Consider the following 15143-nt stretch of genomic DNA (forward strand, 5'->3'; position numbering starts at 1 on the left):
CAGCAGTCTGATAGTGATCACATCGTATTTGCTTGCCACGTATTGGTAATATATACACAATGCACAATTCATGATACACTGCTTTCTACGCATCATATGATGTGTAGTATAGATTGTGGTAAAGCGTCAAGGCTTACAACCTTACAAGCAAACTATCGCTGTTGAGGATGGATGGTCTCGTAAATTTGTTACTCTTAAAGTGAAATGGTTTCTACTTTCTTCGATCGATCTCTACAAAGATCAGTTTGAACCTTGTTTTCATTCCACTTTCTACTATCCATAATTAAAACTCCCGACATGAAAGGTGGCGGCCACATCCACACTCAACGAAGCATCGCTTGATCGGGGCACTGTGACTAAAGCTCAATTTGAAAGTATCGTACAAAGGCTTCCACAAGACATATCATACAAACCTCTCGTGATGCTTCAAGATGTAGAGTTAGAGAGCTTCGTCCTCGAGCATTTACTGGAGGTAGTACATGATCAGCACCTTGACCTCCAGAAAATTCCCCAGATCGCCAAACTCAGCGTGCAAACTGTACACCTGGTCTATCCATGGCACAAGAAGGAGCTGCGAAAGCTTATAGCCATATGCACTGGTTACTTCTACGTTATCGATGACTGCGCCCAGGACCTCCTGCCCAACTTGCGAGTTTCTCGTCGGAATCTCCTGGCAGGAATATCTAACGGGCCTGCCTTGGACGGCTTGACAAAGGTTTTGTCCCAAATTGTAGCCTATCATGGGCCTTTCGCATCGGATTTTATATAAAGTTGTACCTTCGAGTTCATCGCTATGGCCGTTTTTGAGTGTGAGATTGGGGAAAAACTTCATTGTAACTCACATGCCCCCAACTTCCCTGTCTATCTTCGCTTAAAGGCTGGGTTCGGGGGAACTTATGCCAAGTATCTATTTCCCGAAAACCCTTTCCCTGAAGCAACATGTCTGCAACGCTATATTCAGGCTACTCCTGATCTCCTCGAGTTAACGCATTCTTGAATGATGTATTTTTATTCTACAAGGAATCGGTGGTTTCTACGGAACGAAATAATTATGTGTATAACTATTCTGTGGCGCGTGGTGTCACTCTTCACAAAGCTTTAGAAGACACAGCTGCTAGTTTGGTGGAATGTATTAGGAGATTGAGATTACTGTTTTTCTCAGAACCGGAAATGTTCAAGGTGGTCAACAGTTATAATGAAGGGTATACTGCGACGAATTGGTTACCTCGTTACCGCCTCTTCGAATTTGATCTTCCCGAACTGCTTGGATAGGGTCAAGATAACCAAGGGTGAGACCGAATGGTTAACACTGAATGGTCAAGAGTGGGGTTTTGTTGAGAACGGTGCATGAATCAGCTGGCATGAATGTTAATTGGAAAGTGCATGATTGTTATATCGAATGGGATTGAATTATGAGGCAAACTTGAGATACACAAAGGAGATTGTTCTGCTTCACAACTACGTCAGCTTGAGACTTGGCGATAGCTATCGGATTTCAATTTTCTAGCATATGAACCCTTGAATACTGTGGCGAGTGGTATGATTGTGATCAACCTCACTTCTACTGGAGATCAAGTGGTAAAAGTGACCACGCATACTTGGATGGTCAGCAGAACTCTTCACTCCCGAGCCGAATGAGTTGCGATATGGATAGATCACTTTGATACAAAGAAATACTAGCAACATACTTAATAGCACATATGGAGTTTTGAGACAAATGGTAACAAATTTTGGCTTTTTAGTGATTTAGTACATATCATAACATTTCATTGTCGATCACATGTTAAAAATACTAGGTATACCTTATAGGAAGGTGTTATTGGAACGCGTAATACATCAATCCCGTTTTATCTCATTCTAGGGTGAGAGATGCTATGTATGCACTTCGTGTGTAAAATGGGATGATAATACATATAGATTAGCAACCCCCCTTCGAGCCCCCTTCACACGAAAGGGTAAAATACGATCATGATTCATGCGATTGTGGTATTATGCGATTTGCAATGAAAAGTCACGATCTGTACTGAAATGCTAAAATATGCGGCTAAAGCCCACGATATACACAAAAGTCGAATTTTGTCACTATCAGTGACACAGTAGAAGAATAGTTCCTGAATCATCTCTGCCATATTTCGTATAAAACTGCATTGGAAGAAGATGATGGTTCAAAGATAACACCACCTAGCTGGGATTATACTCTTCGACTACTACAAAATCAACCATGGGTTCTATACCGATTTCCGATTTCGATACTATCGTCGTCGACTTGGGGAATGTACTGATTAAGATCCCTCCTCAAGCACCTGCAGCGACAGAAACAGCTTCCATACCGACCTTCCGACGCTTGATTTCAACATCTACTTGGATGCGTTATGAATCTGGTGAGCTTGATGAAACGCTGTGCTACGAGAATCTGGGAAAGAAATTTGGACTCCCGCCATCCGCAATTGCTACAGTCATCTCTGAAGCTCGAGATGCTTTCAAATACGACACAGCGGTTCTTTCCTGGATTCACTAATTGACGGAAGAGACGCATGGATCGCTGAAACTCATTGCTATATGGAAAATTCCAATACCGGAGCATACCATCTTGTATAAACGATGGGGAGATGAATTATCCTCGATATTCGATGAGATTTTCACTTCTCTCGCAATTAGCATTCGTCAGCCGGATCTAGGATTATATCGGCACGTTCTTAAAGCTACTAGAAGAGATCCCCGAAAAACAATCCTCATAGATAACGACGTGCGAAATCTAGTCACCGCGTACTCATTGGGGATGCGTACCATTCCCTACAAACCCCTACCCGCGCTTTCCAGAACAATGAAAAACACTCTCTACGATCCATTGATCCGGGGAGATACCTTCCTGAATCTCAACGCGAAACACCGACATCCCGCAACCAATTGCGGTACTACCCTCGTGGAAAATTATATACAATTGCTCATTCTGGATGTTACTGCTGATGAGCATGCTCTGGACTTCCCCGCATTAGCTGAATCCAAGAATCAAACGCGTATTAATCCTTTCGAGACAGGAATCTGATAGTACTACAAAAACCAGATTACATACACCAAACAACATGGAATTATTACAATGGTAGGTTATGGTTATTCTCAAAGTATATATATAACCATACATACTACAGAAAGCATGCAGAGAAAAATCCCAGAAAAGCCAAGCTTCACCAACATGAATCCGCCAAATGATCTCGATACCACCTCTTTGACACTGCAAGTCATGCCAACTAACAACGACACGATTACCTCAATCCTTGACAACATGCTGGAATATCTAAATCCCGACGGAATCCCATATTAGCAAACCCCAAGCATTTTCCACATGATAAAAAGTCTCCAAAAACGAAAGCTAACCACTACATCCCCCAAATATACTACGATTACACACGTCCTCGCATCGATCCCATCTCCTGTCTTAGTGTCCTCACCACCTTCCACAAGTATCAGCGGGGCGACCAACTCTCCAAAGCGCGCAACTGGATACGAGATATTCTTCTCCATCGCGCATATCTGCACGTTACATATTATTACCGCAGCGCAGAATGGTTTTTCTTCTGGGTGTATCGATTTATCAAACATAGCACCTACGATCCCAACGTCCAAGAACAATTTACATCACTTCTCAAAAAGCGAGTCCAGGAACGGGTTGGGATGCCTGGTGATGCGCTGGCGCTGGCAATGCGTCTGATGGTCTGTGGGCTTGTGGGTGTGTGGAATTATCAGGATATGTAGAGATTGAAGAAGTTGCAGTGTGAGGATGGGGGTGGGAAAGAGGGTATTTGTATAGTATTCTGGTTGTGGGGAAGGAATTGTTTGGTTGGGGATTTATTACTGCGCTGGCTATGTAGGTTATTCGGGAAGAACGGCAGCTAAATGACTTAAACTCCCCTTGAAGACGAATAAAAATTGTAACAATCTCAAAAAAAGGGAGGAAAATCTTCCCGTTATTCCCCCCTCCACATCACATCGTTTTTGGCAAAAATAATATGATATCATGCATTAACAACGAGAACATTCTTACTCATGCAGGTACTCACTTAGCTTACGAGTAAACTACAAGTATATCTCTTAACATAACGAGAACAGAAAACTAATTCTATATATCTAATATACGATTTACAAAAAGAGATAACCTCATATGCCTCCCTCCGAAGATTCCTCACCATCTACCTCACTAAACTCCACAATCCCCCTATCTCTTCAACGTCTTCTGCTTCTCCGCATCCCTAACCAATTTCTCGCCCTCAACCCTCAATCCCTTCCTCTTCCTCACCCCGTCCATATATTTCTTCGCCACATTCTCCTTATCCGCCAATTCTCCCAAATCCTCCAAATCATCCTCCGTAAATGGTGTCCAGAAAGGATCTTCATCTAGTACCTCGTAACCTTGGAATATGAGCTGCGGACTAGCTGCTCCAGATGTTCTCTTGCGGATTTCATCTGAGAAACCGAAGGAGAGGGCCACGGGAAGAAGCGATACGATGGTAAAGAAGGGGGTACCTTCTTTGAGAGATTCGGAAAGAATGTGTCCGCGACGACGGGTGAGCACGTCGTAGACGCGACCGAGGACTTCGGCTGTTGCTTGTGTTAGTCTATCTGATTTACTTCTAAAGTCTTGATGAATTACGATTTACTGGAATGACTTACTACTAGCCTGGATTTCACAAGAGTACATGGCAAGCATGAGTCTCGGGGACCAATCCAAGAAACCTTGTTTGATAGCTTGTTGAACCGTTTTGATCACTTCACCAGTCAATCTACCAAAGTTATCACGAGTGGATGATTCTTCGTCGGTGGAAGGAGCAATGGTGACCTCTTCGAGGAAAACAGCGATACCTTGGATAGGTTCATTGCATAGAGGTCCTTGGGCAGTGGCGAGTTGGAAAGCATAACTAATCTTGTCAGAAAAGGAACGGGCTTGGAGAGCCGGGGTTTGAGTTGCTGATTCTTGAGAATCAGCAGTGGTGTCTTCACGGAGGCTTTAAAATGTTAGTGTACTCTTTATGATCGAGAGTTGAAAGGACTTACAATTTGCCAAGAATTCCCTCTGCGGTTGAATCAATTAGAAGATTGGGTCCAGTTCTTCGTGGACCGAAAGCAGTAATTTGATCTACTGCTGAAGCCCATATATCCTTTTGACCTTTTACCCCTTCGAAAGTCTTTTGAAGTTCTTCTTTGAACTCATTCAATGACAGAACTTTCTCGCCACCCAATACTTCATCAACCTCTTCCTGATCGGCTGACTCGTGTATAGAGTCATCACCAGTCTTCTTGCTCTTCTCCTCTGCTTGACGATCGGAATAAAGTCTCTTAATAGCTCCAGCATTTTTACCCAGGAATTCGGTGACCTCAACTGGAAGAGGTCTTACACGTAACCTAATTGTGATTTGCTTCGATGTCGTTGACAATACAACGGTACCTCTTCCTAGCTCCTTGTCTGCTGGAGGTTTCATATCTTCGGCTTTGACAATAGTTTCTCGATATGGTACAATCGGCTCTCCTGCTTGAATATCGCACCCAGCAAATCTTTCACGAAGATCTGTCAAACAACGCTCTAAATGCAATTCTCCTGCTGTGAGTAGAACATGTTCGCCGCTTGCGAATTGTTCGTACTCAGCACAAGGATCGCTTTGAACGAGTAACTTGAGACCTCGAATCATCTTGTCGAGATCTCCAGGCCAAGCTGGCTCTAAAGCGACACGAACGATAGGTTGAGAGCCCATGTTAACTCCTGCGAGATTGACACTACCCTCCAATTGACTGCAGAGGGTTCCGGATTTGAGGATATGTCCTTCAAGCCCTCCAATACCAAATACAACACCTGCTGGAACGGAAGTAAGTGGCTCTAATCCACGACCCATCAATAAGTATAAAGCAGTGACTGTGACCTTTTGTGGTTCAGGACTATTGTGTGGATTTGCAGGTGAGAACTTTGGCGGTAGCACATAAACAGAATCCCCTACAGACAGAGTCCCTGAATAAATTCGTGCGAATCCTATCAGATGTTCTGGATCTGTTTTCTTCTCTTCTTCAGCGGGCTCTTCGAGGCTTACTGCTCCAAGCGCATCAGATACTCCATCAACAGATGTTGAGGTTTCTTCCAAAGCCTGCTGTCTTGCAATCTCTGCTCGCTTCCGTCGACCCATCTCCAGAGCTTCCTCGGGACTCAGGGCACCTCCTCGTCGCTTATTCTCGGGTAGTTCGCTCTCTGGTATCGAAACCATCTTACTTACATAAGCTACAACTGGCTCTTCTTTTGAAGTCTTGAATTTAATCATTGCTTCTCTAACCTTAGGATCCACATGCGATGCACCAGGAGATTCGTCAATAAGTGCTGGTAGTCTCCCTTCTTGGGCGACCGGAGGAGCGGGTAGAGATTCAATGACGGAAACTAATAAAGCAGTTGATAATGGTAACCATGCCGAGAACAATGTCGTAAGAATAGCTCGTGGATCGCGGGAACGTGTAACATGTGGGGGTAAAGTAATATTTAATGACTTTGTTATTTTCTCTGTCATGGCAGGATCACTAAATGAAGTAGAGTTAGAATTGGGAAGTAAATTGCATAAGATTGGATGTATAAACAGGTTAAAGGAGAAATAGAAATCCACGCACCCCTTTCCATTATCACCACCCGTTGTTGCTGCATAAACAGCCCATACCTGTTCCAAAACTAATTGGACAAATAATGGTTTTAAATTTCGCCCCTTGAGATGCTTTGGCCCGAGGACTTTTTTGGTCTTTGGATCCAGATAGAAATCTCCCCACAAGACTTTCTCCATTGCAGTTCTCTTGATTCCTAACTTCTTCTCATATAAGCTGGCAAATTGTCTAACCGTGAATGCCCATCCATCAATGGCACTGCTAAATATGACATTATTTTTCTCTGGCGCAAAGTAAATATCCTCATCATCCTTTTCTTGGAATTCGTTGATAGCTTCGGTATCAATCGAGGTGCTTCCGTCATTTGCTGTCTTTTCTTGTTCTTTCGCAGCGGCAGCGGCAATTCTCTCGTCGACCTTTTCTCTCCAGTTTAGATCTTCCTCCATTCTCTCACCTTGGAAAAAACTTCCGAGCACCGCATTAACTTGCTCCAATAATTTGCTCAAATGTGTATATGCTTCCGCGGGTGTCATTTTCAGTTCTGTAATGAGTCTGTCCATCTTATTGATTACCAATAGAGGCTTCATATGTTCTACCCATGTCTGCCTTAGAACTGTAACAGTCTGACTGCAAACTCCTTCTACAGCATCCACTAAAACAACAGCTCCATCGCACAATCGCGAGGCAGTTGATACCTCACTGCTGAAATCGATGTGCCCTGGCGAATCTATCAAATTGATCAAGTATTCCTTCTTTTCGGGTGTAGCATCTGGCGCATTTCGTCTCAACATGGAAAAGTATAACGAAATGGCAGAAGATTCCATAGTAATTCCGCGCGTTTGTTCATCTGGTCGAGAGTCGAGGTATCGTATTTTACCTGCGAGTTTTGGGGAGATGATGCCATTGGTCGCAATCAAGGCATCTGAGAGAGAAGTTTTTCCATGATCCTAAAGATATCAGCAATGAAAAAAGACACATGAACGGGATATGTACTCACAACATGTGCTAATATACATATCTTGAGAGAATGTTGTTAGCATTGAGAGTCTTAACATAAAATCTACCCCGCCAAAGACCTACATTTCTAATATCTGGCGCATTTTGTTGCAGAGCAACTAGCTTTTCTGGATTGACGATCGGCATTCTGTATATGGATGTAAAATAAATGTGTTTGATATGAACGAAATATTGAAGGTGAAAATTATATGCGCAAAGAGTATTTCTATCTCCCGTCGAGTCTACCTGTTTGGGGCGACTTTGTATACGGAATATTTACTGGAAGTGATGTCTTTATATTTATCAGAGCTTCGGACTCTTTTCTGGGTGGTATAGACTGAATATTTAATGCACAAAAAAATGACTCATAATGATTCAATATGTTTCGATGAGAGAGATAGTGTGTGATATATTGTAAAGTATTTGAACTTCGAACGTGTGATAGAAAATGGATTATTTTCTGACGCGGCCGCTCCTCCGAGCTTTCATAACGTCACCGAACCCCGCCAAATCGCAAAGGGTGACAATTATCACTTCAACATGCTATTGGATAGATCATTTTGTGGTTTCGTGCTTGAATATCGAATTAAATCACACACCAAATTCGAGTACAGCTATATAGTCATGTAGTAGGTACGCTCTGTAAGACTTATTAATATCCTAAGTCTGTTTTGACAATCACATGGCCCTTCATGCTTGAATCCAAAATACCGTTCCACATCCCATTTCAGATTTGATCACCATAGCTCATCAGATCCGAATGCATTTCTATATCCGGATTCAGATTTGACTATCAAATAACTCTTTAAGGTTGGGAATTAGAAGGGGTATAGCATTCATCCTACACATCACGTACAAGAAAACGATAGTCGCTAATGGACCGATCCGTAAGTATACATACTCGAGTACTTGATGCTAAGAAGTACCAGCATCGCATAAATGCAACTTCACATTCAACTATCTCATAAAGTTTCTGTTGGTCTTGTCTTCATTGGCCAATCATCTATGTATCTTTCAAGGGGATTTCGGCCATTCTTACCGCCAATAGAAGAGAGTAATAACCTGTTGATGTATCAGCAAGAAAGACCAAGTAAGTAGGTATAGAGTAAAAAGAGATATATTGATTGTGCCAGCTAGGATTCGATCCAAGATAGGCATGCTAGTAACGATATCACGCTTTTCGTATTAATCTGGACTTCTGGACTTGAAACTATTGTGCAAGTATGCCTACCCTTAAGACAATCTAACATGGTATATTTGGGATGAGCTGATATCCGCAGTGAGTGCGACAGGTAGGAGAGAGTATAGGGGTGTTGCGATGAAGGAGTGTTTCTCTAAGCCCTTACACATTTCGAGCAATGATTAGACTAAGAATGATGTCGTGAACTGTTTGTAGCTTCCACTTTTATCCTATTTTGACAAGGAGGAAGACTATGAAAAGTGCCATAGAAACTTTAGCGACTACTTTCGTGAATGTCAAACCGGCAAAAGAATTGTAGAATGCTGAATCAAGTTGATCCACTTGGAAATGAATGTTTAGACGAAGTGCCACGACTTCATAATGTGTTGCTTCTTTCAACTTAGCTAACATACAATCACCATTCATACTGTGAATTACCGATTCCCTATCACGTCCAAGAATCCAAAATGCACCCCTTCACCCCCCTAGAATCTCGCTTAGCACTTTCCCAGTCTGTCGACTTAGCCATCGCCGCGACTTCCCAGAATTGAAAGAAGAAGACTAGCAGTGGCCGTCATTACCGTTAGAGCTTTCACTGTGTATCCTTCTTTCCTGCAGATGTTAACTATTGACTATATTAGAGTAGACGATTGCCCACTTTCTTTGTTTTCCTCCATTTCCTTTTCATCAACTCATCTCAATACTAATTTCTTCTCTATACATACTTTTCTTCCTCCCGAGGTTCTTCTTATACCGTTTCATTCTTTACTGAATGGATTCTGAGCTCTTGATTACCACAATGCCATGGTTGAAGATCACCTCAGCATCATTTCCACCGTCTCTCGCTGGTACCAGAGATGTATATACCTCACCACGCACCACGTAAGTCAATACAATCTTCCATATTAGTAATTTTTGGCAGGTCACTAATATACTTGCAGTCAGCAAATTTTGCCTCGCCGTTAAAATTGAACTGGTGAAAACGATCATCGCAGCAAGGTGAAATACTGCATATACTGTGTTGTGACAAAGTATGAAAGATCACATATTAAGATATGGGTAGCCTTTGCAGATGGGTACAAAAAACTTTTAAGGCCTTAGCCAATGATGAGAACAATATTACACTTGTTACGATATTATGCATTGGCTACCCCATACTTCTTTACAGAACCGAGCGAGCGATCGAGCGTCCATATCGAAATCCTCAACCAAGAGAGAATGCTTGAACGGCTCTTCGAACAAGATCCGCCCAACCTTACGAAAACGTACCGGTCAAACGGGCTGGTGACTCTCTGACAAAGTAGGCTACAATGAGGTATGTTAGGTATCAATAACTTTGTTGTGTCGTTGATGCATTGTGCTAATGGAATTCAGAAGTGCAGTGTCGCTGGGAACAGGAGGTTGGAGGTAGTATTATCTCTCGGAAAGCCATCGCCAACAAAACTAAGTGTTGTACCTAGCTTGCGACGACATATCGACTGTGATTTGGAGGACAGCTTTGAAGATATCTTGCAGCAGAAGCGTGGGCGATGGAAATTGAGGAAAGGTGTCATATCCATGTATTGTCCAAAACTCAGCTTGTATGGTCAAGAATTCAAAGATTCCAATGTTTGATCCGTATGTCCTCTAAACTGAAGCATGTATGATATGATGGTAGAATCTTTTAAGAAGTGCAATGAACATGAGGATGGTGGTGCAGTGAGTCAGAGCACGTGATGCATGGCCACTAGCGATGGCTAGCAGTCTGATTCGCTCTTGGTGATTTTCTGAGAGATATAAAATCTCCACACAACCTCAAAGGAAATCCCCAAGGCTACCCGTACAGTCAATGCATACATATCTATCTGTGTTGCTACAGGGTGAAAAATGCAACACAGTTTCCACAATCGTAACAGGTTCTATCTATGATGACATCCATTTCAAGAGGCAGAAAGTTTTCATGAATGATGATCTTAGGATCAGAATTCATTTGAAGTACCACTCTCGAGATGAAATTCTGAGATTATCTCCATCAATGTCAAAGTCGTAATTATATTATCGATGATGATATACTTATACTCTGAGACATGGAAACAAACTCGAATGCCGGCAGTACCCAAGGGTGGAACAAATTACTGTAACAAGCATTGATAGTGGACACTCACTCTGAAGTTTTGAACCGACAACAAATCAAATTCCAAAAAAGGGGGATGGGGGGTAGGAAACGAAGGTGGAACCATGATGGAAACTGTTACGATCAAGCTTTACCATGTACGACTTTAGCAGACGTCGAAAAAGCTCCGAGTACATTTATCTTGGGAGGTAGGTAAGATCTTGAGGCTATTGATTGGATTTTTTCTAATTTTACACATATTCTTATTGCGATGAAACATCTTTTGATTAGCTATATATAGGTATATTCGAGGGATGGACGGGAATCATGGGTACTGGGTAGGTAGATCCAATTATCATCTACTCGAGTATGTATCATTGTATCCAAATTCGCTCTCCTGCCTATCATTTCAGCCATCTAACCAAGTTCAACTCAAATGATTCGAAACCAGTTTGGCGTTCATCAGATGAATGATCAGATATCAAGGCCAAACCGCCCTTGTAACGGTTAGAGCAATGTTTGGAAGATCTTCGCCCAATCAATCCTTTAAATTAAAGAATGTTCCATAATTAATTCCTACACTGTAGATTTACCCCCATCATAATCCTTGATGGGTTCGGTTTCACCATCATAGATGCAGAGGTGAATGATCGGGAAAAGGTCCAGATGTCAATGACCAGACCTGTTAATAATAATACTAATAATGATAATATAAAACCACCAACCAACAAGAAAAGAAAGGAGTTGTTGTGTGAATGGATTATGCTCTTTGTGTAAATAAATATAAACCATTCTTATTCTCCTAACAACAAGTAGATTCCAGCTCACATTACACTGTATCTTACATTCATTACATTACATTACACTCCGTACACTGCCTGCATTCAGATTACCTTGTTGCCTCGAATAATGCAGTCTATTTTAACCTCATCATCATCATATCTTAGAGAGCGGTGACGATCTTTTGATCTTTTTATCAACAACCAGACAGCCAGACGAAACCACATCACAAACATCATCCACCCTTCCAAACCAAAAAATCGAGGTGGCTGAACAGAGCCGAAACTTCAATCCTAAAACTCTAGACCAGCACATTTTTCTCAAGATTCCACTAGGAATTGGGCCTTTTTTCTCAAAACTAGCCTGAGCACTTCTTCCTACAACATCTACAATAACAAACGACAGGCCTGAACAACTTAATATCACACTCCGAGCATAACCTCTTCTCTATAACATTGAAATCCTTCAAATCATAACCCTACCACCAAATCGCACACTCAATTATTTACAGTATACATGCCTGGAATCATCATGGCGGAAGTCCAGCAACCGTCTCTACAACAAAGTCAACCACGCGCAATCCCTGGACAGGACACTGCTTTGCAGATATCACCCCCAGCTCCCACAACATTACCGCAGTCTGCCTCTACAAATCGCATTCGAAATTCGCATCTCGCTCTAGATACCTTTTCTCCCGTGAACCAGAATGGAAGCTTCGAATTTGATCGTGTATTGAAGAGTGGTTATTTGCAGAAACGAACGAGGAAAACAAAGGTATGATTGCATCGGCCAGATTTATATGTACATTTATTTACTCATCTACTCTCCGCAGGCATGGAAACCCGTATTTCTCGTCCTGAGACCAAACTACCTCTCAATCTACAAAGATCAAAATGAAGATAAACTTCGTCACAAGATTCACCTCTCCGATCTAACAGCCGTCGCCTTTCTCAAGGATCCCAAACAAAAACGGCGCAATGTCTTCGGTCTCTTCACTCCCGCTCGCAACTATCATCTGGAAGCCACCACCAAAGGCGACGCCGAACAATGGGTCGATCTCATCCGCAAAGAAGCACGAATCGACGAAGAAGAAGAGGAAGAAATGTTACTCGCCAGTCCGTCCGGTAACGTAAATAGTACCTACCCGGGCTTCGATCAAAGCATGGCGCACGAACAACTCCAACGCAGAACCGAAGCCCAAATCCTGCACGACGAAAGACTAGGAAGTAGTTCCCCGGAACCCACAGAACCCATCATCCCCCGCGCGAGCAAGAAACAAAACATGTCGGCCATGGGAGGAGGAAGACGTCCCTCCAACACCATTGAATATTCCGGCAACGAACTCGTCTCCGACGCCGAATTCTCAGATACTGATCTGGCGCGTGTCCCCGGAATGTCGACGCTTTCTCTCACTCTGCACAATCCTCCTCCGAATCCCAATCCCAATCCTGATCTCGAAGTTAAACCTCCCGCGACCACTCTCCCCCTCGGTCGCAATACATCGCAGTTATCCCTCTCGCACCCTAATCCCCTCCCCGAACACGACCCCGAACGTGTAGTATACCAAGGATACCTCCTCTATCTGCGCTCGAAAAATGGGATTCGCTCTTGGAAAAATCTCTGGGTTGTGCTTCGGCCGCGCTCATTGTCGTTCTACAAAAATGACTCGGAATACTCGCCCGTCATGATTTTACCCATGGAAAATGTAATTAATGTGGTGGAGATCGATCCGTTGAGTAGGACGAAACGATACTGTTTTCAAGTGATTGGGGAGGAGAAGAGTTTTAAGTTCTGTGCGGGAAGCGAGGGGGCGTTGGTTAATGTGTTGGGAGCGTGTAAGAGTTTATTGGCGAGGAGGAAGGGAGGCGTGGGTGCTTGAGTTGCGGGATGATAGATCTTTCATGCCCTTCTACGGGATGAAGATGAAATGGAAGAGAAGATGCGAGAAAGAATTCCTAGTTCCAGCGTTAGGAATTGTACATAAGCTGGTAGATGTGAGCAAACGTGCTTGCGAGCGGGGATAGGAGTGGGAGTATGGATATCGGCAATGGATGCAGAGGAAGAGAGAGTGTGGTTGGTACCTGATCAAGGCGTTGGGAGCGGAAATGGGAGCGGGCTTGGGACGAAAGTACAGAACGTCCCAGACTGATATAATAACGACACGAAACGAAACTTATGATGAGATGTAAATGTTAATCGGAATCGATATGCATATTTATTTTTATTACTTTCTGTGCTTTTGCTTTTGCTTGTGGATGTGTGTGTGTAGATATGTGTGTGGGTATACTTGTTTACTTGTTTACTTATTTACTTATTTACTTATTTAATGATTTACGGGCTGGTTATCTTTATGTGGGTTTGTTTTTGATGTGAGGGTAGAAATGGTGGACAGGAGAAAGTGGTAGGATAGCATGGTGGAAGGGGAAGAAGGGGATAGGCGAGGAGAGGGAGGGAGGGAGGAGAATGAGAAGAGGAGTGGGGGTGTATATATATATATGAGAGAAAATGTGTCTATATATGTATGAGGAAGTATGAGAGAGAGTGGGAAATGGGGGTATGGATTTGGATGAGAAGATGGAGATGGAGATGGAGATGGAGAAGTATGGGGAAAGAGGGAAGAGGGAAGAGGGAAGAGGAGAGGAAGAGGAAGAGATATGAACAATTAGTGAGGGGGGGGAAGAGGGGGTAGTAAAGAATACTTATCAAGTAGGTAATTATATTGGGTTTCATATACCGACCTACCTAGTAGACTCATATCACACATATAATACCAACCTACCTGCCAAATCCCAAATTCTAAATCCCAAATACTCAATTAACAATACATGCATATCTCAGATTTTCCTTGGTGAAATTTCTTCTATTTCAGCTATCTAATAGACGAGATGACAATCTATTTATCTATCTACCTGTGTAATGAGCTAGCTAGCTAACCAATTGTAGAGGTTTGAAATTGCATAGGTAGGTACTGTTGAAATCTAAACGTGCATGTAGACCTGTGATATGTACATACCCAAACCAGATGCCACTTCTGCTTGCACTATATCGATTGTGATTATATCTAGGATCTTGATTGCTCCCTGCGATATTCTTAGCTATACCCCTCCTATCCACCCCATCATTATACCCTGTGCGAGTTTCATTTATATCCTTCGTGTTATCGTTCTTGTAACACTTCCCTTCGTATCATGTCATGTCAAATTCGTCTTGTAGTGTAAGGATCCAGTCCCTCAAATTATACTCCATAAAAGTCTTTGTACCGTTCATCGTTGTCGCAATCTATTCCTTACAGCAAAACCCAATTTCATAACAGAAATCCAATACGCTTTTTGATGATACAATTGCAAATCAGTGCAATGGAGCCCATACCATAGCCAATCATCTTTTATTTTGTTCGCGTTCGTGTTATTCGTATTGTCCGTACTGTAGAAACCCCAAACCAAAATCCCTATTTTCGTTGTCCATCCAGCT

At 42.6% G+C, this 15143-nt stretch overlaps 6 protein-coding genes across 6 annotated transcripts; 5 read left to right on the top strand and 1 right to left on the bottom strand.

Annotated features, from left to right (window-relative positions):
• Positions 1-2221: 2221 nt before the first annotated feature.
• Bfra_001952 (uncharacterized protein) lies at positions 2222-3322 on the top strand (the record flags this gene model as incomplete). The annotated part of the gene is made up of 3 exons (XM_037332377.1): positions 2222-2497; positions 2531-3017; positions 3150-3322. The coding sequence occupies 3 exons, from the start codon at positions 2222-2224 to the stop codon at positions 3320-3322; spliced, it is 936 nt and encodes a 311-aa protein (XP_037196531.1).
• Positions 3323-3343: 21 nt separating this feature from the next.
• On the top strand, positions 3344-3753 carry Bfra_001953 (putative had-like protein; the record flags this gene model as incomplete). The annotated part of the gene is made up of 2 exons (XM_037332378.1): positions 3344-3537; positions 3558-3753. 2 exons carry the CDS (start codon positions 3344-3346, stop codon positions 3751-3753), a joined length of 390 nt encoding a protein of 129 aa, XP_037196532.1.
• A 460-nt stretch (positions 3754-4213) lies between these two features.
• Positions 4214-7767, bottom strand: Bfra_001954 (putative elongation factor 2 protein; the record flags this gene model as incomplete). Its single annotated transcript, XM_037332379.1, has 6 exons — positions 4214-4596; positions 4669-5000; positions 5050-6549; positions 6637-7571; positions 7622-7642; positions 7705-7767. The coding sequence occupies 6 exons, from the start codon at positions 7765-7767 to the stop codon at positions 4214-4216; spliced, it is 3234 nt and encodes a 1077-aa protein (XP_037196533.1).
• A 1832-nt stretch (positions 7768-9599) lies between these two features.
• On the top strand, positions 9600-9766 carry Bfra_001955 (uncharacterized protein; the record flags this gene model as incomplete). Its single annotated transcript, XM_037332380.1, has 2 exons — positions 9600-9682; positions 9742-9766. The coding sequence occupies 2 exons, from the start codon at positions 9600-9602 to the stop codon at positions 9764-9766; spliced, it is 108 nt and encodes a 35-aa protein (XP_037196534.1).
• A 141-nt stretch (positions 9767-9907) lies between these two features.
• Positions 9908-10414, top strand: Bfra_001956 (uncharacterized protein; the record flags this gene model as incomplete). Its single annotated transcript, XM_037332381.1, has 2 exons — positions 9908-10084; positions 10175-10414. The coding sequence occupies 2 exons, from the start codon at positions 9908-9910 to the stop codon at positions 10412-10414; spliced, it is 417 nt and encodes a 138-aa protein (XP_037196535.1).
• Positions 10415-12188: 1774 nt separating this feature from the next.
• Positions 12189-13551, top strand: Bfra_001957 (putative ph domain-containing protein; the record flags this gene model as incomplete). Its single annotated transcript, XM_037332382.1, has 2 exons — positions 12189-12446; positions 12505-13551. The coding sequence occupies 2 exons, from the start codon at positions 12189-12191 to the stop codon at positions 13549-13551; spliced, it is 1305 nt and encodes a 434-aa protein (XP_037196536.1).
• Between the last annotated feature and the right edge of the window lie 1592 nt (positions 13552-15143).

Source organism: Botrytis fragariae (genome assembly GCF_013461495.1).
Source record: "Botrytis fragariae strain BVB16 chromosome Unknown tig00000006, whole genome shotgun sequence".
In the NCBI taxonomy this organism is placed as follows: Eukaryota; Fungi; Ascomycota; class Leotiomycetes; order Helotiales; family Sclerotiniaceae; genus Botrytis; species Botrytis fragariae.